The 26,457-nt window shown below is 38.6% G+C and overlaps 1 protein-coding gene across 1 annotated transcript; it reads left to right on the forward strand.

Annotated features, from left to right (window-relative positions):
• The first annotated feature begins 7,795 nt into the window (after positions 1-7,795).
• On the forward strand, positions 7,796-25,995 carry LOC129283223 (5-hydroxytryptamine receptor 1A-like). The gene is made up of 2 exons (XM_054919062.2): positions 7,796-8,894; positions 25,880-25,995. Exons 1-2 carry the CDS (start codon positions 7,796-7,798, stop codon positions 25,993-25,995), a joined length of 1,215 nt encoding a protein of 404 aa, XP_054775037.2.
• Positions 25,996-26,457: the final 462 nt, after the last annotated feature.

A 26,457-nucleotide genomic window follows, 5' to 3' on the forward strand; every position in this document is an offset into this window, starting at 1 on the left:
AAAGAAAGTAAGAAAAAAGGAGGAAAGAAAAATGTTTCCTTCATTCTATGAAAGAAACAAAGAAAGAAGAAAAACAGGGAGAAAGAAGGGAAGGGAGGGAAAGAAAGAATAATGGAAAATGATTAGAAGGAAAAATAAAATAAAGAATGATAGAAAGCAGGAAAGAGAGGGAGGAAAGAATGGAAAAAAGAGAAAATAATGGAGGGAGAGAAAGAACGAAAAGAAAAAGGAGAGGAAGGGAGAAGGAAGCAAATAAATGTTTAAGGAAAGAAAGAATGAAGGAAATAAAAAAAAAGGAAATTTAATGAAGGCAGGTAAGAGAAAGAAGGAAAATAAAAATGAACACAGAGAGAAAAAAGTTCAAACTTCAAGCAAACAAAAACAATCCAATCATCTAACAAAAATCATGATATTTGGTGGTGTTTTTTAAACATATTTTAAAATTTTTAAAACTAAAATGTCTTAGAAAGGAATAAAATTCCAAAGTGAAACATTGGGTGATTTCAAGTACGGTGTTGAAATCTAGTGTTGGTGTTGTGACAACACCAACACCAGCCACAACACCGTACTTGAAATCAGGCTGGTGTTGGGATTGACCTCGAAAAATATGACGTATTTCCGGCAGTTCGTGTTGAAGAATGGTGTTGAATGTCGTCTGCTAAACCCAGCACTGCGGCTGGTGTGGACAATCTACGTGCAATTTCCCCATTCACCAACACCAACCCCCAGAGATTGGGAAAATCATGATTTCAAGTTCGGTGTTGGTGTTGGCAATCTCAAGCTCGTGAACAGGCGGCGAACACGATGAAACATCCCCGTAAAATTAGCTTTTACAGTTAAGATGAGTACAAATCATTTGAGCTTTATATATTTTTATGAAGAATAATGTTCACTCTTTCGAAATCTTGAATTAATTAAAGCATTGGTATTCTGTACGATGATAATTTTTTTGCATTTCTCTCCAATTTCATTTTCGTCGTCGAGACTTCTCGCGTAAAGTTGAGATGATTTAGCAGCGCAGCGCAGAGGCGTGACGTCATGTGCTATCGATAAACGCAACCGGTATCGTTCCTCTGAACCCAGCTCGGTGTTGGAGCTCGGTTCAGCGGACTTTTTACGCTCTCAAAACCAACACCAACACCGAACTTGAAATCACCCATTGTCAACTTAAAAATTAGATGAAACATTGGGCATCATACACAACAAGACTCAAAACGAAAGCTGAAACAACTAGATCTATTATGAAAACCCAATAACTTGTTCCTCCGTTTACATCTCCAAATCAATAACCTGAGAATCCATAATATAATTATACAAATTTCCTGTCGATTTTGTGATTATGTTGGTGGAAAAACTGTTAATCATGACATCATGTCATTGTTTGCACCATTGAGAATCTGCTCCAATCCTACATGCCTAGCTAGTAGTAGTAGCCTGCCACACACAGGCAAGAGGCCGCAGGAGGCCAGTACGTTTGCAATGTATTGGGTTAGCAAGAAAATCACAGCAGAACTTGCAAAAGTTTAGTTATCAATTTTATTGTTGTCTCTGCTTCGTCATCTATTTGATGAAAATTCAGTAGAGGCGCTGGTCAGAAAATTGGGATCGTCCCAGTTTACAGGGACTGTCTCATTTTATAAGGATTTCTTCACACAAGAAATCTAGGAAAGTTCATTCACCTGTCAAGTGCCGACACCAATCAAGTGTGCTAGTCAATGTAAACATATCGGGTTTCATAACAAGATTATTGGAAGACAGTAAGTCATGAAAAATAGACGGTGAACTGCGGGTAATTGAGGTCACTGAATCTATTTTTAGCACTCTCAATTCCCGTAATTGCCGTCTTTGTCCCGTAGGGGGAAGTGAAAAAAAAACGTCCCCATAAACAAGGACAGTCTCAATTTATCAAGACATGATTTGTCTTGGTTTATGAGGATATCCTTGTTTTCTGGGACAATCCCAATTTTTGGACCAGCGCCTCTACTGAAATTTGTCACTTTTATTTAAGTTTTAAATTAACTCAACTGTCTAACTAGTAAAGTTACATTTTGTTCAATATTCTGAAAACGGGACAAATAGGCGTCCCGTGAAGGGTTTGTCGGGACGCCGGGACAAAATACAGGATGACCCTGGGAAATACAGGACGTCTGGTCACCCTGGTAAGCCCTATAAAAAATAAGCCTCAGCCTCAGCTCAAGCCAGCGCCAGTGCATGCCAATGCCATGGCGCGACTGTGCCTGCATAGCTCATACTAGTATCATACATGTGCACAATCCAAATGGCAGATGCGATCGCGATCTTGTATACAGTGCCAATGGCAATGCAAAGTCAATGCAAATGGAAAATGGAAGCTGTAAAAAAAATGTCGACTAAATTAACATAAAATCTGTTTTCCATTGTACCATTGAATCAAACTATGAATGAAATCAAATGTCTTACCTGATCTTCAAAGCGTAGAATAAGCAATGCCACCCATTCTATAGGCCTTTGGGCGGCCATTCTGTTATAATTTTGACCAAATTTACATGGGCTTGCCGACGACAGAGCGGTCACTTCATTCAGAAAATTTACTCGGGAAATTAAAGCGCCCTCTCTAGCTCTACGTGTGATGATGATGAAGATGATGATGGTGCAGTGAAGATGATGATGATGATGATAATGATGATCAGTAGCGTACCGTGACCCGGAGAAGACAAAGCATTGGGGGGGGGGGGGCACTGCATTGTCTGTGAACAATGCTGTGCCCCCCCAAATGCTTTGTCTCCTCCGGGTCACGGTCCGCCACTGATGATGATTATGATGATTATGATCAGGGGCGGATCCAGGATTTTCCAAAGGGGGGGGGGGGGGCTATTTTTGGCTGTTTTGTGGCTAAGAGGGGGGGGGTGAAGTGAACCACCCCCTCCCTCAGAAAATTCAAGGGACCCCCTCTTAGCTGCAGAAAAGCCCAAAAAAGCCTAGCCTCTTAGTGATAGGCTATACATTTTGCCCCTGTTCCTCTGAAATTAGCCACCTGTCGTGCAGGTTGACTCAACTTCTTCTTTTATATAAAAAGCTCCTGTGGTCATGTTGCTGTCATCATTTTGATCCAAGCAGTTGCGTAACTACAGGGGGCACGAGAGCACGAACCCCCCCCCCCCCAAAAAAAAAAAGAAGAAAGAATAAAGAAATAAAGAGGGAAGGGTGGGAAAGAGAGGATATATATTTATATATATATATATCCAATGGCGTATCGTGGGTCTTTCATATATATAAATATATATATATATACAGTGTTTAGTGATATAGGTGGCGTGATGACAAACTGTGCTTAAATGTCCAGTTATCAAGTCTGAATATAAATCAAACTTTAGCGTGCATTTCGCGCAATAGCGTCGTTTGATTATGGAGATACTAGTGTCATTATAAATTCCTACAAACGGACCCTAAAACGTCTCTTTTAAGGTCATATACCAGGCATTGAGCCCCGGCTTTGAGCGCATTTCGCGCGCTCAATAAGTGACTCGCAATTTGTGTTCGTGCCCCCCCCCCGTGCCGTGACGATACGCCATTGGATTCAAGTTCACTGGCAGGAAGAAGATGGATTCGGAATGGAAACCTTTTGGGGTGGAGCCCGAACTTTGCCTTTTCTTGTCGCTGGCATCTTGCTAGATTGCTCCGGTTCGTACACGGAGCCTCCGAAATGCATTCGGTAGCTATATAAACGGATGTACAATGTGGCTACGAGGAGGAACACGGATGATTATCCACCCGTGTACACCGGGATGAAAAACTCAATGTTCGATTTTTCTCCTGATATGCCTGTACACCAAGGATGACGCCGGACGAGTAAGCCCGGGGGGGGGGGGGCACTCGACCAAAAAAGTGGTAGGGGTGTGCCGCGGGCGAGACGAAAAACGGGGGCCTTGGAGCGGGCTTATTGTAAAAAGGAGGGTCCTCGGAACGGGCACGATAATCCCGGACAATGATCCTTGTTGCATCCGTGAAGGTGCATGTAAAAGGGGCTTATTGTGGTCAAATGGACAATCAAAATATGAAAGACAGTCAATTCAGACGCAACATGCCTCCAGCAAGTGATACAGAAGCTCTTACTACGTGGTATCAAATGAGGATCTAGGGGGACCAAAACGCCCCCCCCCCTCAATAGCGGCGCAAAAAAGGAAAACAAAAAGAAGGTGGAAAGGAAGGGAGGGGGAAAAATAGGGGGAAAGATAAGATGAGGCAGAAAAGTGAATGAAATAAGGGAAAGAGAGGAAGCAAAAATATATAGGCCTATCCTATATATAACACTTCGATTTTGCTCACGCTTCGCGCTCGTAAGGATCATTGTCTGTTGAGTGAGATGATAATAATCTGCAACACGTCCCATTTTCAAGTAATAGGTACAAATTATTCTGCTCGCAAAACGAGTTTTCATTATTTTGATTTTAGCAAGATACGTTTCCTGTTCATGACTACAAAAAGTGCTCAAAATGTCCAGGTATATTATGTATGAAAATGAAATGAAAATGAAAGGTCTGCAATGTTTTTGGCTGCTATTACTCAAGCATTTATTTTGCTTATATAGTTTGCCACTGCATTTGTTTTTTCACTACTTTGTCTTATCCTTAAATTGTATTAATGTCTAAATTTTGTTATGACTCTACTATAAATTTGTCACATTACAATGTACTTTCATGTCATACTACGATTATGTTTATGTATTGTAAATTTATTTTGACTTTACAATAAATGCAGAAACTCCTGCAAAAAAAATGTTTCAGGTCGCACTTCAAACTCTCATCAGGCTTAGTAAGATACCCATCATGTTCATGGTTACAAAAAGTGCTTAGAATGTGCAGTTTTCGGGTCAGAATAGCGAGAATGTTTACAGCTCGCACTTAAACTCGCATTATTTAATTGAGTCACTATTGGTGGATTCCCTTGATTTAAGTATGATAATTATTCTTGATTATCATTTCAACTGGGTAGAGTAGCCATTAATGTGCTAATTTTTTTGTTAGGTTTGTTAAATTATTTTCACAAAATTTCTGAAATCATAATGCAAATCTGATGACGATTAAAGTAGGTCTGGAAATAGGTTCAAGTGTTGCTTTGCCATGAGGAGAGAACATGTAGGGTATCGGATTGATTGTCCCCGATATGTTTGGTAAATATCGCCATCTTAAGTCCAAACGTTGTTCACCAAAATGAATTAAATGAATAAATTCCCACAAAATATACAGTATATCTGCTCGAACCCACCTCTTTCTCCTTATACGTTACCAACATATTCATACAATATTCTGTCATTGAAATAATCCATGTTCAAATAATCATAACTCACTCTTCGGTATCAGTGTGTAAAGCTTGGATGTGTGTTTTGAAAATGATAAAATCTGATTCATTTTTATCAAAGGAACTCATAAGTATTGTTTCGGGCATTCTCACATTGTCTCTGGCACAAATTCATAATGTAAGAAATCGGATAGATTCCCTCTTTTGTTTGACAATTGACATAATTGATAGGATCCTATTGATCCGCTATCCAAAAGAACCGATTTTTATATGATCAGTGACTGGATATGTAACCATAAAAGTACATTATATTCTCACAGCAGATTATTGTGAGAATCGATTATCCATTATAGATCCTTGTAAGATTGATACCGTGATAGTCCTTATGAACGGTGAATTGTCACCGGTTTTAAAATCTGGCATTACAACGAGTAGTTTGTAAAGAGGTTTACAGTTTCGTTTCCTTGACAATGATATTTTCATGATACCGTCCGTAGATGAGGCCTGATTTTAATATTAATGACCGAGAATGCCAACACGACTTGATAAATTTACTCACAATAAATTTACTCTCAATATCTCCTTGAATCTCATACCTTTCATCAAAGTTTATTATGCAAAGACGATGATGGCGTCAGTAACAATTGATGATAGACGACGTTGATGATGATGATGGTGATGGTGGTGATGATGGTGATGATGACTATGATGATATTGATGATGATGATCATGATGATCATTATCATTAAAACATTGATAATGATGATGATGATAAAGAAGGTGATAGTTATAAATGACGTAGTGATAATGATAATGTAATAAATGTGAAAACATAATACCGATTTTGGCTTCAAGTTGACGTTGGCTGAGATTGTCATGATGGTGGCGTTGGTGGACTTGTGGTTGTAATGATAATGATGATGATATCATGATGATGATGGAGAAGAGGATGAGGACGAGAAGCCATTGAATGCTGCTGACATGACAGGTGGGTTTAGGTTTTTTATACTACGGTGATGATGATGATGATGACGACGACGATGATAATGATGATGCTGCTGCTGCTGCTGCTGCTGATGATGATGATGACGATGATGATGACAATGATGATGATGATGAATGATGACAATGATGATGATAATGATAAAAAATGACGGTGGTGATTATGATGATGACGATGGTAATGATTACATCGACCGCATATGTGTCGACAAGACGTCAAAGACGACAAACTGATTATATAGGCGCTGGTGTTCCGCTAATCTGGTATAGGTGTGGTTTTAATCGTAGAGACAATTGTGTTTGGTCCCCTCCAAGGTTCCGGGAACTGGGCTTGACGAAGAGTTAAGTAATTTGAAAATCGATAAGGAGAGACAGACACAAAACTACACACCTGAAAAAACTTTACCACAAATAACCAACATTAAAACGAAAAAAAAAATCACCGAGGAAATAAGGAGCCTTTAACGATTGATCTTTCCAACGCTGAATGTTGATATCAAAAGAGGGCGCTGAGTAAATTCTGAACACGAAAAGGTTCTTGCGTGGTCAATCTGCTGCATTTTCAACGCGAGCATGAAACAAAATCACGGACCATTCTGATCGTCTGCTCTGCGGTATTCCGTCTCATTCATGTTAATCAATGATGTGAAGTGACTAGGAGGAGAAGGAGGAGGAGGCTATCTTCTAGTTGCCATGCCAACCAAATGTCTGACCAACCACGTACGTTAGTGAGAATCTCACTCCAGACGTACATGACTGTCATGACATACTACTTGTATGTAAACAGGAGCAGCAGAACAACAACAACATCATCCAAACTTCATCTTGCGAAACGAGGTCCGCTAAAGTACTTCATGGCAAATTGTGTCCTGAAATTGTATATTGTCACACTCTACCTGGCGCCAAAATGTCCATCTAAGTCAAATCTTCATTTTAGGAGTGCTATCTTAATTTGATGTATCTGTCATTTTATTACACTTCAGGTGACAAAAGGTTTCACAATTTTTGTTGTTGACCGTATAGGAAAGGAATGGAATAGAGATTGATTGCATAGTCTGGAGATCAATTATTCTGTGGTTGACTGGGATTTGAAGTATATTACTGGTAACATCGAAAAACCTGGATTTAAGTGGAAATTGTATCCAATGAAACCTTAGTTATCGAAATAAGAGGAGATCGGATTAATACAATGCCAAGCGAGGAGGATTAATCGTTCCACGACCAGCTCATATTGTCGCATTTTCATGCTGGTCTGGATTTTTGTTCATTAATAAGGGAAGTTAATCTTGGCAAAGATCGGCCTTGAAGGATGAGATAACCTACCTCATTAACATTTCTCTCTCAATATGACTTAATCTTTGGAGACGAATCAACTGTGATCATGAAGGAGCAGTGATTGAGTCTTCTCGTGAAACTACTTCATCAATAACTTTGTTTGGATTTTTCTGCAATTACCTACATGTAAGTGTATGCTTATAGTCAACGTACCATCCTTGATCGTAGTTAATAGGGCATAATGGATATGGATTCGCCCACCCTATTAGGTATCACCGATAAGTCTGGCCTGGCGGTGCCGTACACCGACGCACTGTGGTCAGACATGGCTGACATCACACTTGACATCACCACAGTGAATTCCGACAATGAGACCGGATCAGAATGGACCTCACTGGATACGGCCGAACAGATCTTCGAAGGAGCCATCTTATGCTTGATGATAGCCTTGACCATGCTGGGAAACTCTCTTGTTGTCCTAGCTGTGTGTTTAGAAAAGAAGCTGAGGACCTTTGAGAACTTCTTTTTCGCTTCCCTTGCGATTGCTGATTTGTCAATTGCCATGTTGGTGCTCCCGTTGTCTGTCCGAGTAGAGCTATCAGGGGGCAGATGGGACCTTGGGCCTCAAGTTTGCGACCTCTTTATCTTCACCGATGTCGCTTGTTGCACGGCGTCAATCTTGCATCTGTGTACCATAGGAATCAACCGCTGTCGCTCCATCACTTCTCCGCTCCATTACGTTAGGAAACAAACATTTCGCCGAGCGGCGGTCATGATCGTTTTGGTCTGGATAGCATCTTTTCTAATCGCCTGTCCACCCCTGATTGGCTGGCCACATTCACGAAATAGATCGGCGCAACTCTGCGAGTACGACATCGACAAACTGTACGTCGTGTACTCGTCGTGCGGATCGTTCTTCATACCCCTTCTCGTCATGGTGATAGTATACACTCGGATTTACCAAGTGTCTCGAAGAGGTGCCGAGTTCAGGCGAAATTCCGCACCTCAGCTACATGACCATCATCACCATAATCAACCAAAAGGTAACAACCAGTCTATCTACCAAACCCGTAACCACTACGACCAGGTACATTCCTGTCCACCTTCAAGAAGGAGAACCGACTTGTACAGGTTAGAAAACAGTTCACGGTGTTTAGCAAGAGTGAATTCGACAGCAGCGGCATCTGCCGAGGCTGCGTTCCAAGGATATCCGAAAGCCACAGAGGCACACGTCACTAAACCAGTGTTAAGACGGATAAAAACCTCGATATTTACATTCCATCCACCAGGTAGATGTGAAAAGAGGAGGTTTACAGAGGTCAAGACGGTTAAAACCCTCGGTAAGTCTTCATCTTATTTAGATTATTATTAAAAGCACTTTCTTTTAACTCTTGCATGCCATTGTCTCCAATCTCATAAACATGAGGAATTCCATGTAGATAAAATTCATCTGGTTCGTTGAGAGTTAACATTACGTCTATAAATTTATTTGTTTATAAGGTCTCGTTTCAATGTGTAATGTGTCCATTTTTTGTATGACCAACGGACAAGAGTCATACACGAAGCATAACTGTCGTAATCATCGTTTTGTTATTGTCTCTGTCGATTGCTTTTAAGCTATTCTTTGAAATACTTCTTAACTGAAACTGCATGGTTAGCATATACTGATCAACACTGCAAACCTATAGGCCCTAAATGTATCTTGTTTTAATATAACTTCTTGGTATAAAACATGTGATTACCAAGACAATCTGAATGGGTACCTAATGTGCAACACAGGTCATCACTACGTAGATATGCTGTAGAATGTACACCTGATATCATGGAAAATGTAACAGCGTAGATATACAGCCTCATCCCACCGCTGACACCGAAAATACAGTAATGATGAAATATTCGATTCTCATCAAGTTGAGGATTATTTGTATAAGAATGCGCATGAAAAAAAATTAACACCAATAATTGCTGTTATTATAAGTGGATATCTACGATATATCATACTTCAGACACTCCCAGTTTATTCTTCTTCTAATAACAACAACAATAGTAATTAATTCTTAGAAACACGTAATACCATATAAATAGTCTCTATGCGCGTGGAAGAATTGTTTTACTTTTGTATAGGGCTAATCCACGTGCTCCTTAAAAAAAGGTATGTTTTTAAAACAGATTTAAATCTGATGAAATCTGTTATTGATCTTACATTATAAGGTAGGTTGTTCCACAATTTTGGTACCATTTTCCCCATAAAGCTCTATCACCAAAAGTCTTGGACTTTACTCGTATTTCAGAGAGAAGATCTTTTGATTGTGAACAAAGATTTCGACTGGGTTGATATGTCTGAATAAGATCACTGAGGTAAGCATGGACATTTCCATCAACGCATTTAAAAACAAGAGTGAGGACTTTAAACAAAATGCGAGCTTTTATCGGAAGCCAATGGAGACTACGTAGGATCGGTCAAAATACTTATCGTCAAAAAATGTCGAAATTGATTCCAAGTAATGAAGGATCATCCGAATTTCATTGATTTATTATGGCTTTTGTCACATGAGATATCACCACCATCCTTCATTCTTCTGCTTGATGTTGGACAAAGGGTGCGTTTATGCGCTACTTTTCTACCCTGGAATCACGATTTGAATCAAGATTCAAATCATGATTTTGCAGAATCACGATTGCGTTTAGTCAAAAGTTAAAATAAACGTCTTTCAAATCACGAACATGAAACACGGAAAAAGGGGCGTTTGGAAAGACGTTTCTGTAGAATCACGAACGAAAAAGGTCGTATAAACGCAATCGTAATTTGAATCATGATTCTATGATGTCACTGTATCGGGCTTCTCCGGTTTGACTCTTGCCAAGCTCAAGGCATGCGCTATTATATGTGGCATGTGTTATACATGCATTTCTTGTCACGTGCATTTAACTTCAAGTTCTGTGTTGGACTGTTGGTCATCGCATCGTCCACAGCTTTTTTTGTCATGGCTTCAACTGTAAGTTCTAGTAAATTAACTAACTGAATAGACAATGATCTCAGTTGTTGTTGAGTTGACAATGTCAATATTAAATTAGATTACGCTGAAATTCACTTCCGAACATCATTTTTGATAAACCGACAAGATGAATAAAAGTGAACAAAATTAGGTATAATAGACTGAATTCTGGAAGCAAAAGACTGATTTTTCGAGAGCCGAAACAAGCGCAAAAAGTTGACCTGTACCTCCTAGGTCAAACTGCGCACTGTGATGCGCACTGGCTCGGCCCGAAACCGAGGAGAAACAGCGTTAGAATGGTCGTCTAAACGATGATTCTGTGGTATTGTGATTCATGTTTGTGTTTTGAATCATGATTTGAATGATTCTGGCTTGAGGTCGCATAAACGCAGCCAAAATGAAACAGGGACCTGAAGGACAAAACTTCGAGATTAGTTTTAAGGCATATTTATGATTGACACATAATATGAAGATCTAAATATGACCAGTCCAGTAGTAAACAAATACCATTTAATTATTGGCTAAGCTTTTAGTTCCAGATTACGCTTGGACAGCTTTAGGGTTCTACGAGTTTTTGTAATGTAAAAAATATCATTACATTATTCTTTACATCCCTGCAATCGTATGTACTATCTTTGCAAGTTTGGAGCCAAACTTCAATTCAAATAAAAAGGATAACGTTTCCATGATTGCTTTCTTTCGATCATCTCTGAGCGAGAGAGTGAAAGGGGATGTTTTTTCTTTCTTTGTAGGCCTATATGTAAAAGGAACGAGAGCGCAGAAGTGGAAGAGGGAGGGGTGGGAATGAAAGATGTAGAGAAGTTGAGAGGCGGGTATAAGAGAAAGAAAGGGGAGGGGAAGAGAGAGAGAGAGAGGCTGAGAATATGATATAACAGAGGGGGGAGAGAGACCGTGATAGAGAGGAAGGGGAACCGTTCATACATGGAAAATGGAAAGAGAATCGAATATACGTAACTGGTCAATTTATCCAGGCCCCTTCTTAAGAACATACGTCACTAACCCATTATCGACACTTTGTCCAGTGTTTGATTTAGATAACGAAATCAAAACATCTCAAGGGTTTCTTTCTTCTCCCCCACCCCTCTATCTCTCTCTCTCTCTCTTTGCATGCAATTGAAAATAAATAACAGCTCCTCGGGTCGTAACATTAATGTCCATCCTAATCGATGGTACAAATTAAACCTGTAACATTGCTTTCACTAATGAACAAACATGTTTATTTGAATGCCCGTTATCTTTTATAATGAGCTGTGCCATATGTCAAACTAAAAATGTCAGCGGGGTAAATAGCCCAGTAGACGATTAATCTAATCGATTAACCGAAAATAAGTCAGAGACTGGATAGATGAGCAAGGGTGACCAGATTTGACAAATCATTAAAAAAATAGAATTCGAGCAAGCGAATCGAGCGAGCAAACATTTTGTGATAGATTTTATATACTCTTAAAAACGATTTCATATTTCACCTCTACCCATTTTGCTACTGTTCATATTTTTTTGAAAAAGATAATGCTTGAATATTCTCTCATAAATGTGTTCGAAATCGTGGAATATGAGACAAAACAGCACACCGGGAAGGGTCGCGGGACATATTGCTGAAATACGGGACTGTCCCTTGAAATCCGAGACGTCTGGTCACCCTGAGATGAGCCACAAGTGAAGGGATGAATACATTAAGAATGATGGTAAACTTTGAATTAAAAATTAGTGCTATTTTAAATGCGAAACCTTCGCCAGAACATACCATGACAAGTCTACCGTATTTTTTAAAAACACGTTTCATATTATAAGGGGGCAATGACTCGTAGCCATAATCTGCGGCCCAGGAAATTTAGATGGAAATGTGGTTAAACTTAGAGCATGTGAAAACACGATCATGGTCATGATGGTGAGTGTCTAGAATGTGAGACGGTTCGAGGAATAGCAGATATGCACGCTTTCTAACTTGACTTTGATAAGTGAACTGTTAGGCCTACTTATGTTACCTGGTTTTACTTTAGTTTCAATTTTTTAATGCATGCAGGAAAGTGAGATAGAGAGGAAGATGGGTATGTTTGTGAGAGAAATATGTAGATAGAGAGGGTATGTGTTTAGGTGTGTGTGTGTGTGTGTGTGAGAGAGAGATAGGTACATATAGAGTGTGTGTAAGGGAGTGTGTGTGTGTGTGTGTGTTTGTGAGAGAGGGGGGATGACCCACCATATATACATGCCAAATAAACATTTAGATAACTAAGACTAACTGCTTCAAAACTGACTTTTAACAGACTAAAAAATAAGCCTACATTTATTTAAAAACTTGAATACAAGCCTCGTGGAATATTAGTGCAGATGGGTTGAGTCCTTGGAATGTGGGTTCGAATAGGAGATTCCGTTAAGAAAAGAAACGGTCACTTTGAAAAGCTTTTGCATCATGACGTAATGACAAATCTACGAAACACACTTATAATGGGTTCATATCTACTGAAGTTAGCGAGGGACTGTTTCATGGTGCGATTTATCGGCGATCATACGTTGAAACTGTTGTAAGCTACGGAAACTCTTGGCCCTGATTGGCTATTATCGAAATGTCCGTAAACATCGCTGAAAAGACCTTCAATGGATTGTCTCTTTAATGTAATTATAAAAGTGATTACTAAAGAAAAGAGGTGAAAGGTCATTGATAATGTGGATTCGGACATTATTTCAAACGGTATAGGTCCATTTAGATGAAGTGAAGTATTATGTCCGCAAATTCCTTTTGTTTTCTTCTTCTTCTTTTATATCTGTACTTCTATCATCTCCATTCATTGTGTTCATATTACCCCTGGATTTTCTACCATCTTTTCGAAAATCATAGAGAATGATCTCCCTCCTACGGCGGCCCTGTCGCGTCGCCTCTGCTATATACTTATTCTAATCTAAACAATCGCCAGTGCTCTGTTATATGCCTGCTGCAACATATTTCTAACATTATGTCTAATGATATTTGAATTTCAAATTAGCCTTCTCGTTTAACATCCTTGATCCATTTCCCATCTTAGTTTCTTCCACGATTCAGTCTCTCTCTCTCTCTTCGAATCAATCCTCACATCATGACTGTATACGAGGACAATCATTCATCCATTACATGATCTGCAGTGATTACTATAGGCTGTCACCATATGCTGCCTCGTTAACCTGAATGTTAATGCGTGGAAATACACATAAGCCACACTTTTCGAGACAGCTTCGGATTACACTTGTTCTACCAAAATAGTATATAATGAATAATAGATATTGATATCGAGCCAAATGAAAAAGAAACATTAGTAGAGGAAGACCCACACGATAGGCTTATATTACAAGTTCAACAAATTTTAACACTATGATTATTTGCAGAGATTTGCACTTAAAACGATTCACACATTGTAGACCTATAATGTTTGCATCACTTCTCTATCTATGAATTTAGTTTCTTAAATTTATTTTGTTTAGGTATTTATGTCATGAATATATTCATTTATTTATTTATCATTTCTTGATATATTCATTTACTTGTGCATTTAACTGTATTTTTTAAATCATTACCCCTGAATACAATTGTTTGCAGATTTTTTTAAGTACACTTGTACAAGATGGATGGATGGATGATATTCCTTTTAGGCTATTAAGACGTGTTTAAAGTTATCTTAAATATAAAGAAAAACTGATACACGAAATTAAAGAAAATTAAGGGAAATACAAAAAAATCACAAATATAGGCCTGTATTATCATGTCATTCAAATACCATAACGTTCGAGAGCTATAGACTAATACAATGCAGTTATGATAAATGGTAGAAAATTTATATCAAAATGTTTCATAGAGGTACAGACGGAGCGAAAGAACGATATGATCTGAACAGGCACGGGTAAGCACGAGGGGGGGGGGTAATTCATTTTCGTGAAGGATAGTGAATGAAAGATGCATTTGAGGATATGGGAGTTGGTTTTCACGATATATCTTTTTTTTTCAATTCCTCACTATACACTCATACACCTTTTCACCCTATTTATCGGAGGGATGGGGGGGGGGGCGACACCCCCGTGTATCGTACAGTGACACCAATACCAGTAGCCCATTTATCATTATACGGCTGTGACTTGGACAGACGTGGTTATTAGCAAACAAACCATCTGATTTCTGCGGCTTTTTATCATGTTTATTGAATGGCAGGGACGAATTGGACACTTGTCTTCATTAGAGTCATTCCATTCCTCCACGATGCTTGCTATATTTATCTAGATGTATACTCGGTGAGCTTTTAGGATGTTTTCTAGAGCCTGTTATAGATGGATCACTCTGTTTTTTGAGAATGCCTTAGGATTACCCATTTATAAATACCACTCGGTCTTGTAACTTCGTAAGGATATCGGTCTGGCAGAAATTTGTAAACTTCTTTTATTTGCCCTCTTGACTGGTATGCAGGACGTTGGTTCTGCTTGGTAGTCGATCCTTTATAGAATGTCTTCGTGTCTATCACAGGAAAAAATATGTTAGATGGTTGTTTGTGTCACTCAAGCATTATTCAAAATCCCGTCATTCTGATCGTTATCTTTCGAGACAAACCTCCTAAACAAACACTGTACAACCAAGAAAGAGTGAAAAAGAGAAAGAGAGAGAGAGAGTGGGAGGGGGATTATGTATGTATATCTTTGAGTGTAGGCCTTCTTGAAAAAAGTGTATGTGGATGTGGGTGGGTGCGTGAAGGTGTGTGTGCATGTGAGAGAGAAAGAAGTAAGAAATAGAAGAGAGAGGGAGAGAGTTGGTGAGTGGGTATGTGTGTGTGTGCATGGTTTGGGTGTGTGTAAGCATAGTAGGTCCATGATGTAAGAGAGTGGGAGAGAGGGGTGTGAAGAAAGAAGGGAGAAATACAGAGAGGGAGATTGAGTACTGACGCTCTGACATGAATTGGATTTGGTCAGTTAATTTCTAGATTTCGACTGCTCGTCTTGAAACAACAGACAGATCTGATTGCTCCTAAGATAATGATGGATTATTGATGTGTTCAAATGTTTGATCATGTCCTTTTTTATTTGAACACGTTTCAAACAAATGCAACGTATATAGGTCTGTCTCGTCGAATATGATGTATCTTGTCTGTAATGAAAAACATTGAAGTAATCAAAGGAGAACTTTGTTAACGTGCCCTTGCACAGGAGGGTTACAAAATAAATATTGAATTGGGCATCAGAAAGTAGGGACGGGGTCATTAAAAAGAAGAACGGGGAGGTTGCGAGGGAGATATTAGCCAAAGAGCGAGGGAGATAGAGAGAGAGAGGGGGGGGCGAACATAATGAGGAAGATAAATAAAAATAGATAGGGTTTTAGCAAGAGAGAGGAAGAGAAGGAATGAAGGGAGTGGAATGGGGCCATTATTGTATACAAGTTAGTCCATTCTCTGCCCCTGACAAAATGCCTTTTGTGCCTTTTGTGTAACACTGTTCATTATGTCACCCCTCTGCGAATCCGCAATCTTCAAGACCAATGTCATAGGCTATTTATAGGAGTGAGAAGAACCACACCCAGTTTGGTGTCTGTCAAATAAGGCACCTCAGTATTGACTGATACGTAATGACTCCATTAGCATGGTTAGATCGGTCATGCAGGCCAGCGGCAAGGGTTCGAAAACGACTTGATACACTTCATTCGTTTGACAAGGAATTACTTTTGGTTAACAAGTCTCATGGAAACGACCTAACACCGTCAATCGTCTGGTTGAACGTCATATTTGCAATACAATATGCATTTCTTACTTTTAGGCAGTGCGATCAGGTGAAACCGTTCCACACACTCTGAGTGGTTCTTTACCCATTCCGCTACATGGGATTGTCAAGAGGGTTTCGCAAAATTCCCCAAATAGTTTATAGTGATAAGAATAAAGAACCATCGAAAACAATTGAGTGTCGATCCTGTATATACTTTACCGAATTTCAACTTCTCCATAGTTTTTTTTTTTTAGAACCACAAGGCATCAGTTATTGAAGTTAAATACAAACACATTCCCTGACAAGTAAAACTAACAAAAATCTCATGTTAGACTAGGGAGGGGGTGATTTCCGATTAAAATATTCATGGCTTCTATAAATGATGCATTTTTTTCTTTTTTTTAGTAAAAGAGGCGGAGGGGCAAGAATATCCACTGGAATCCGCCACCAAGACCAAAAAAAAGAAAAAAGCATGGAATGAGTTATAGAAACGAAGTACCCCATACCAAAAGTAATACTTTTGTTTCAGCATGTTTCCTTTAAAGACTGCATGTAGAGTCAGTGAAATTCTAAAAAAGTATTCTTGATAATGGTCATAAAGTTGTTATTGTATAGATGAAAATATATCTTATTAATTTTGAACCTGTAATATGAAACCCTCATTTTAGCCGATTCACTATTCTGAATCATCACAAACTTCTTTTATTGAATTTTCTACAAAATCCTTCGTATGAAATACATAATCTTGTTCCATTTCTTTCATCAATGAAAAAGTATATAATCAAATTTTCCTCCGTTGATTGCATTTGTAGTATACTACTTCATGTACATTATCCGCCAATGCAAATAATCCATAAAAAATCATGATAAACCTCGCCAGAAAACTGGACTTTTTTTCTCCTCATAAAACAAAAGGTTCGGAGGTTCAATATCGTGTCCAATTTCAAGTGATATTTGGATCTGCTTCCCACTCGAGAATGAATTTTCTTTCTCCTTATATTTAATTCCGGTGTTTGAAGGATTCTGTTGTTAGAGAATTCTAATCATCTCATACGCATGAATCACAGTAGATAATTTCAAATGTATGATAGAGTTTCATATGAACCCGCTCTAGATATGATTTTTTTTTTATCCCTCACTAAAGAGATATCTCATTCCATACAAACCGATGTTCAGAAGAGAAGATGATTCGTACATTTTTTCATTAACAGCCTCTTCCTTTTCATGTATTTAACAATATGATAAACTATATATCATATTTCATCATTTATTTGTTCATTTACATTTCACTTATTTGCAAAACATATTTGTATAATTATTCATTTTTATCTCTTTTATCTATTGTTTAATTCATACAATTATTTCTATTGATGATTCCTCTTTATCTGGGTATATGCGTGTGTGTATGTAAATGTGGGTGAGGGTGTGTGCGTATGTTTACACGCAATGTTTTATCGATTTTTTAATCTATTTTTTATAGATAATGATTTATCAATTTATCCAAACATTCTTTCATTCCTTCCTTCGTTTTTTTTTTTTATTAAGTTTCGATGATTATTTACTTGTGTCCTAAAGATTTCCGAGAGGTTGGTTACAACATTTGTAACTCATGAAAAGGTGACTTTGCATCCGCTTGTAGTTTTGTTAAAAAACTATCAAATATCTATATAAACAATGAACTCATTTAGATTCTTAACACTACGTTACGATGTTTGCTGTACAGTAACTTCAGTATTGACCTCTAGTCATTGAGAGTTCGCACTTGGTAATATAGGCCCTACTTGTATCTATTTGACATTTTGTTTGTTGTTTTTGTAATGTATACTTCCATCTGCATTGACCCTCCCTGTCTCCATTCATACATCATACATGCCCATGAAAACTTTAAAAGGACGGATGCGTAGATGGTTTATGACTCCCAACTCTTAATAAGAGTGTCATTGGTTCAAATCCTACTCCGTGGATCAATTATACCTTCAGCAATAGATTTATCCATATAGTGCTCTCAACCCAGGTGAAGTAAACGGAAGTAGATGGCGGGAATTTAAGCTGCTCTGCTATTATGCTCCATTATTTTTAACGCGCTGTATACCACTTCTTATGTTATGATTCCAAAGCGCTATATTTACCCTGAAATCGGCTTAGGTTTTATCAAAATCAGAAAAAAAAGATAACAACATGTTGATGAAGTTTTGGTCTTAATGCATCAAAGACTAACGAAGTTTCATGCCGGCAATCCAGTCATTATAATCTCATGACTGATAGGCCGATAAGTTTAATAAATTAACATATTTCCATGGTTCATGGTTCAAAAGATATGTATACATTTTTATAGACACAATGATACGAAATTACGTATATGTGTGAATTATGATACTTAATGTAATATTATCCCCCTTCATTAAAGGCTTCATTTTTCTTTCTCTCCCATTTGTTAGCCCCTCTCTCCTCTCTTTCTCACTCACTCTTCCACCAATCTCCATCCCTCCTTTTCGCACTTTCTCAACTGCCTATCTGCCATTCCTTCCTTCAAAACACCCAATCGGTTGCCTCCCTGGCAGTAATCTTTTCTGACTTCATTAACGAGCGCAATACTTAAAGACAGAATGTACATTCGGACAGTAGTTGTAAGCGACAGAATATAAATATTATTATTTTGCATATTCTGATTTGATTTAATTTAATTTTATGATACATCAATCAGTGAAAAGAATCTGTAAAAAAAGGATTTACGCCTAAGATATCGATATTCTGAGATGCGGAATAAAGATGGATTTCCAACTGATTTTTTTTCTTAAATGACACATCGGCTTACTACAGGATACCCACTTCTCGACTGATCCCGTATATATTTTCAAATATTAACAGAGTTAATGTGATATTGTCTTCCTGAACACCTCTTGCTTTTTAAACTTGAAGACCTACATTAGACATGTTAGAGATGACGTCGTGATGACGTACGATCATCTTAAACAGGACCTTGTACCAATTATTGTTTGGTGTATCAGCCTCTTTCCCTCTAATCAGGACCCCTGTTACTACCCTACAAAAATTATTAAAAAATCGACAACATCAACAACAACACTGAATGAAGTAAAGTAACTCCACCACTTGCATATGACTTTAAGCTTATCTAATGCAACGATACCGAATCTAGACCGAACAAAGCTACTGCACTATTTCCTACGACATATACTATCGATCGGTTCGTAGTCGGTTTCGGCGTTGTGACAATAATAGGGAATTTTGCTCCACGACGTGCCGACGATTCCAGAACATAAATTAAATTGACTGAAAATGCTCGTCAAATGACAAAGAACAGCTGGAAGGTTTTTGTCGAAAAATGGTGAACCAGAACAACTGTTTCGTCCTAAGTTTCGGAGCTGACGAAAAATGGCAAATAATGTCGTTTGTCTCGAGTCAAGAACTATAATGGTTGTTTTTTAGTTTGACAAAGACTTCTAGGATGTACTTTGTCATGAAGGGCGTTTAACAATACATTTTCTCTTTTCTGTAATCCTCCGTATGTCTCAGTGTGAATACTCTCTTATGTCATTAAAAATAATTATAACGCCAACTGATCGGTCGGAGAGAAATATCCATGCCGATCAGTTTTAACGTCACATACTGATCACGAGGACCTCCCCTGATTCACACGTAGTTACCAATTATGCATATAGCATTTCCATTTATTTGAAAGTAGGATAAAAGAGCATTGTAGATTAAATGCCTTGCTCAGGGCATAGGTGCTGCAGCCGGGAATCGAACCCGGGACTTTCCATGTATATCCAGGAGCCTAAGACCACTCGGCAACGGCACTAATAATGATACAAAGCGATACTTAATGTGATCGATCAGAAGACTTTCGTCATCAGAAGTTGTTGATATTGCTCACTCACAAGTGATATGCTATCTTTAAGTGATATCGATATGGATGGAGACGGCGCGAGGGACCAAGTTAACAATAATAAAGAGGGAAACAAAGCGGAGAAGCGATTGGCTCTGAAAGGAAGATAACTCGAGACAGTAGATAGTAGAATCGTTATCCTGGCGGGAAAACAAGCAGAAGGTCACTGATCGCAAGGTGGCTATACGAGGTGATCAGTTCAATGGAAATAAATTATATGGATGGAATATTGACGAAAAATAATGAACAGGGAAAAAATCAGTATTCATTTATGGATTCCGATTTAGTAAGAGGAAAATGTGGTTTCAGTCATCCTTCTGAGGGTTCGTCTTGTGATTGGCATGAGTCCCTGGAGGGAAAAATAAAAGAAGGAAAGAAAGAAGAAGCTAGTCTAAGATAATCTTAAATTTGGGTCATCTGTCGACGCTTGCTGCTCGAAAATTTCCTATCGATCTTTGCTTTAAAATAATTCATGGCAACTCGGTATATATGTTTTCTTCAATAATCACATTATTTTTTTTTTAATCTGTGATAGTTTAGTGCGTCATTTTCACATCATATTTCTCATCCTAAGAATTTTAATCATTCTTTTTAGCCTCAAAGTCTTTGAATCGTTTTCTCAACAGTGCTAAAATTGTGAAACAAAGTCAAGAAGATTTAAAAGAAAATCAAGCAATGAAATAATGATTGTAATGTCGCATTCATATTTGGCGTGTTATGGTGCACTCACGCCACAAGGACACTTGAGTTATTCAGAGATAAAGTGACAAAGAGCAATATTAAGAGACAAATATTTTGAATTCAGATGTTAAAGCAATTTTGCATCCCTGAAAGTAGTGACGAACGAGAAAACAATAACCTATACGCACCCATACTTTCTCGAAAAGACGTCGAGATGCCATGGGCTGGACGGGACTGCGGGTCGTTTTTCGACTCGGGTGCGTGTTTTGACGAACCCATCACAACAGATTGACAACAATCTTCCCCAATGATCATGTCCCTGTCCTTTAGCCGTGTGACCAAGGGTTGACCCTGAAAGTGAGACCGAACTTGATTAACCTTCCAACAACTCAAACGTGGAATCAAAATAAAATAACTCGAATCGCCTCGACAGATCAGACACATTCATGTCAGGGGAGCTACAAGTGTCGCGCCCAAAACAAACATATCAATTCTGGTAATCGTTGCGCTGTGACTCAATGAAATGAACCTGTCGAGCTCATGTTCAGTTCTTTTCTCCGAATACCCAGGGACCACGATGTTAATAAGTGCTGCAGGTGGAATACGTATTTCAAAAATATATTAAACCTCACGCTCTGGGAGATGACAAGATCTCATCTGTGCAATGATGAGATGATGAGATGATTGTGATTGCTTTGAAAACCAAATTACGTCCTTTCTGGATAGCATAAAAGCAAATGACACTGTTTCCAAGGGTCATGTACAGACATGTGACAATGTAATACAATCACTGTCACATGTCTGGACATGAATATGCATATAATTAAAGAGCACGCGACGTTTTATATTTTCTGTAAAGTACATACCGTTCTTCCCACTAGATGATATAAGATTTTAAGATTAATAACAATACCACGCATAGTTTATATACTATTAAGCAAAATGAATAATAATAACATTTACAGCAAAATAGTGAGTGCGTTTGGAGGTGTTTTTAAAGAAACGATAAGAAAACACCGCGTTATGTATAATTGAGAGAAAGCGTAATGTCTGGACTTCGCCTGTATCGTTGCACAAGTTTTCCCCTTGCAGTCCCTTTATAAATCATATTTATCGAAGAAATGAAATAAGATACGTCATGATCACCCCCATCACTGAAGAGGTCGTTCGCCCTCACCTCTTTCCGACCGTCCTTCACATCCCTTGATCATTACTAATGGCAACCAATAAGAGCTAAGGAACTTTCCCTGAGAGCCAAAGAGATGTCGACACCAATGCCAAGACGAATTTGATCTTCTTCGATTGAAAGAATACCGAGAAATTTCGTAACTGTCATATTGCATTCTTTACCTCCGGGTAATAGTAAACATTATCCACCGACACGACGAGGAGTTATACTCTTACTATCAGATGGCATTCGTATCATTTTACATTTGATATTTCATGTCCATTTTGATCGCATCTCCAGAGAACTAGCTGCGAGGATAATCAAAAGATGCCAGATACCAAGAGACGAACGAGACAACGAGAGGGGCATGGGGGAAGAGCCTTCGGGGAACGATGGTGAGGGCTCTATACTTCGATTACCTGACTGAAATTCTTTTGGTTATACGACATGTTCTTGCTTTTTGTCTCATGATAACGAATATCATGTTACCATGTCAATACAATAATTTCTGAGCTGGAGACTGTCTAGCCATCATCGTCATAATCATGATCAGGGCAGTGGAGCGAATTTGAAAGTTGGGTGGGGAGCACAAATGGTTCAGGTGAAAGGGACACAGAACACGTTCGTGGGGGCACTTTTCTTTGGTAAAAGGGGTCACTGATACGAGGAAGGGCACTTAAAAGGTGGCAAAAAGGGCGCTTGCTAACGGCATAAAACGGATCCTTCTAATGTGAAAGGAGCACAGGACATGTTCGTGAGGGGCACATTTCTTGGGTAAAAAGGGGCACTGATTCGAGAAAGGGCACTTGCAAGAAGGCAAGGGAGAGCTTCCTCAGACATGAAACAGGTCTTCTTCAAACCTGTCTGGTGAAAGGGGCACAGAACACGTTCGTGAGGGGGACCTCTTCGTTAAAATTTGCCACTGATACGAGATATGGCACTTGCTAACACATAAAACGGGTCTTTCTCAGGTGAAAAGGGCACAGAACATGTCCGTGAGGGGATTTTTTTCGGGGGAAAATGGCACTTATTAGGCCTATACGCGAAAGGGCACTTGGTAACACCTAAAACGGGTACTCGTCAGTGCTTCAAAAAGTATGGGGGCACTGTGCCCCAGGTTCGCCGCCCCTGATCATGATAATATTTTCAATCGCCTGTCTTCTCTTTCTGACTGTTGGGGTGACTACATCATACAAAGTAGCTTTAACTAATAATTTCCCCTTCGTCTGTCTATTTGTCTGTAGGTCTGTCTCTATTTGTCTGTCTGTCTGTCTATCTCTCTCTTTATATTATTCTTTTGTTGCTACAAATGTCCCCTTCAACAAATGTCATGTTACCATGTCAATACAATAATCAATTCCCGAGTTGAAGTCTGCCCATCATTATGATCATGACTAGTATTAATCTTCTGATGGCCTTTTCTGAGTTAGAGCGACTACATCATTAGTAGGAGCTAATTTTCTCACCTCCCTTTATTCTGTTTGCTCCTCCCTCTCTCTTTCTATGCCCATCTCTACTTTGTTCTTTCCTTCGTTTCTCTTGTTTTTCACTCTACACTGCTCTCTCATTCTTTCCGTCATTGATATTCTCCGCAGTCTACACCTCTCCCTCTTATTTCTTTTAAAATGTCTCCCCCAATTACTTAACATTTTCAAAATGTTACAGGAAGTACATTTCTATTTCCCGGTCCAGTTCTTTCTTCGAGTGACTTCTGTCTATGCAGTACTGGCGCATAAGCACTAGATATTCGTCATGTTCAGAAAAAGTGGTATACGGACCCTTCAGTTTGCCGAACATTCAAAGTTTACGGAGTCATTCAAAATTAGACTGTCTGCTGAGGAGGTCAAACAGTTTTTAAGTGGCGTGTGTGCTACAGCGATAGTCTCGATATTATATACCTGTTGATAATAAGTCAACAATTTATTGAGAAAATTAGTGATCGATCTGTCAATTGGCAAGTAGTGTAACAATAGTCTTTGTATGTATATTTTAATAAACATTAAAAAAATGTATTGAGAAACGATACCCTTAATTTGATCTGAATTTATATTAAGAAAAAGGGAATGTTTGAAAGGAAAATTGTACCCCATCTTGCCCCCTGTAACAAAATGGGTAATGAATATTGTGGAGAGGAACTAAAAAAATATATGATTCTGTAATCATAAGACTACATAACCAAAATTTTGCATTCGGCAATCTGATGAGTGAAGAATCATGACCACTAGCGTACCGTGGTTGGGGGCAGAACAGAGCCCCAACAGCATTTTGATGACCTCATGTTTTCCTTGACAGATTTTGACAGAACTTGCACGAAACACATGTTTTGGTTTCATCAGAAATTTTCCCGGCAAATTTCGGTGAAAAGTGACCCTTCTTAAAACTTTTTTTGCGAGTAAATGTTACAAAACTGGTGTCTAGTTTCAATTTTCGTTCAGCACACCCTTGTTGACTTGCAGGTACATGTTTAGCATTAGATAAATGTTCTTCGTCACAATCCCGCAATGGTTAGAAGAGCAATGCAAGACATACACCATCGACTGTGAGGTATTGTGAAAATGTTGAGAGTGTTGGTGCAAAAGTTAGGGGTAAACGACGTGACGTGTTCAACAGAGATTGAAGATAGGCAGTTAATATGCAAATGCCAGTAACCCACAATAAGTTAACAGAGGGGATAGCATTTCACGGAAATTTGTAAGGGAAAACTGATGAAACAAAGACCTTACAACAAGGTGGGTTTCGTGCATGTACGCCTACATTAAAACCCAAAACTTGGAAAAGGTGGGTTTTGTACCTTTTGCCTTCGATAGATCATAACTTTATGGCCCGTGACAATTGTGACGCAAGGAATGTGTCAAATTAAAGTTGATTAGTTACTTAGTTATGTAATCACAATAATATATTTTGTACTTTGATATAGCTGACCTTTGAACTTCGGTAACCTTTATTTTTAGAAATACCCTGTATATCGATTAGCTGGTTCCATACAGAATGAAAGGGTTATGCACGACAAATATAACAAAACTATTTTGTGAAAATATCAGGAAAACAAAAAGGAATGGTGCCGCCATAATCTTGCTCTTCACATCAGTATGCGTGTATCCTTGCACGCACCAATTAATCAAATGTGTTTGGAATTATGGAGTTGATGTGATTTCCATTAACATGTCAGAAGCATGTGCTTGCTTGTCAATCTTTTAATTTGTCAACTTGAAAATTGTCAAGAACAATTTCTTCCCCCAAATTATCAAAACGCAAGATTAGACGGATAAGTCCCCGATAATATCCCAAGACGAAGCTTTGCGTGGAATGGGAGCGACAGTCATTACTTAGTGGTTTATGGGCCATCGCATGCGTGCCGAACTTAACTACCCTCTCACTCAGCAAAATTTGATGTCTTTGCCTTTTTTTTCCTTTTACTTCCAATAATTAATACTTTCATCCAGGTTTTTTCAGACACTTTTTAAGGGTATATGAGCCTCTTTCATGCTTCCGTTTATATAATGGATGCAAGTCTGCAATCGATCAGTGTTCCAAATTGGTGTGGTTTCAGCTTCCCTATTAACTCTATTGAACGGTTGAGGATGGGGTGGGGGTGGATCGGCGAGGGTGATGTGGGGGGGGGGGGAGCTCAAACCACCTAAAACTTTACAATTTCTTTTATGTTAAGTCATTGTATAGTAATTTTCAAGATCACAATTTTAATCAACGTTTTTTGTTTACTAAATTTGTCACAATTCACTTAAGTCGACGCCAAATCAATGACAGAACAGAATCAATGGAGGATGATGGAGGAGGGGGGGGGGTAATGTATAATATTGATATTTTACCAAAAATGTCCTTGTCTAGTTTTACCCATCAACATCACAGTCACACGCTACACCAATGAAACCGATTCCAAACCGACCCATGGTACATGTATATCATTCAGTTCAGCTGAAGTCAAACCAGGCAGCCATCTTTAAATTCTTTCGCAAAATAGTGCAGATTCAGTAATCCACTAAACGAAACAATAAAGTAAGACGAACGTGTGCGTAGAATTACGTAACCCGGCACTTAACCTTTCGAATCGACCATCATTAAACTAGATCACGTGGTTAGATGAGGCAAACCAATCACGTTCATGGTAATCCCGGTTTTATTTTCACGTATACTTGCTGACGTATTATGGAGGCGATGAATGTGGGAAATTCTAACATTCGTATTGTGAGAACAAGGAAGTGTGCCAAACTTACAAATTTCTTGGCGTTACAGATGGGACCGATTGCCCTTTTATTTGTCAAGTGATGAAAAAAGACGATTATTCAAAACAATATTATTATTATTATCAACATTATTTCATTCAGCAAAAGAAGTAGAATTTAAGTTGAGGAGTGCATTCATACTCTTTAGGCCCTATAGACCTATGTTTTTTTTTTAATAGAAAA

Source organism: Lytechinus pictus, chromosome 2, assembly GCF_037042905.1.
Source record: "Lytechinus pictus isolate F3 Inbred chromosome 2, Lp3.0, whole genome shotgun sequence".
NCBI classification, from domain to species: Eukaryota; Metazoa; Echinodermata; class Echinoidea; order Temnopleuroida; family Toxopneustidae; genus Lytechinus; species Lytechinus pictus.

Bases quoted from the DNA above. Each gene is read 5' to 3' on its own strand.
- LOC129283223 (XM_054919062.2), top strand. From the start codon at position 7,796: ATGGATATGGATTCGCCCACCCTATTAGGTATCACCGATAAGTCTGGC. The intron at 8,895-25,879 runs GTAAGTCTTCAT...GTCCTTGTCTAG, and splicing joins CAAGACGGTTAAAACCCTCG to TTTTACCCATCAACATCACA.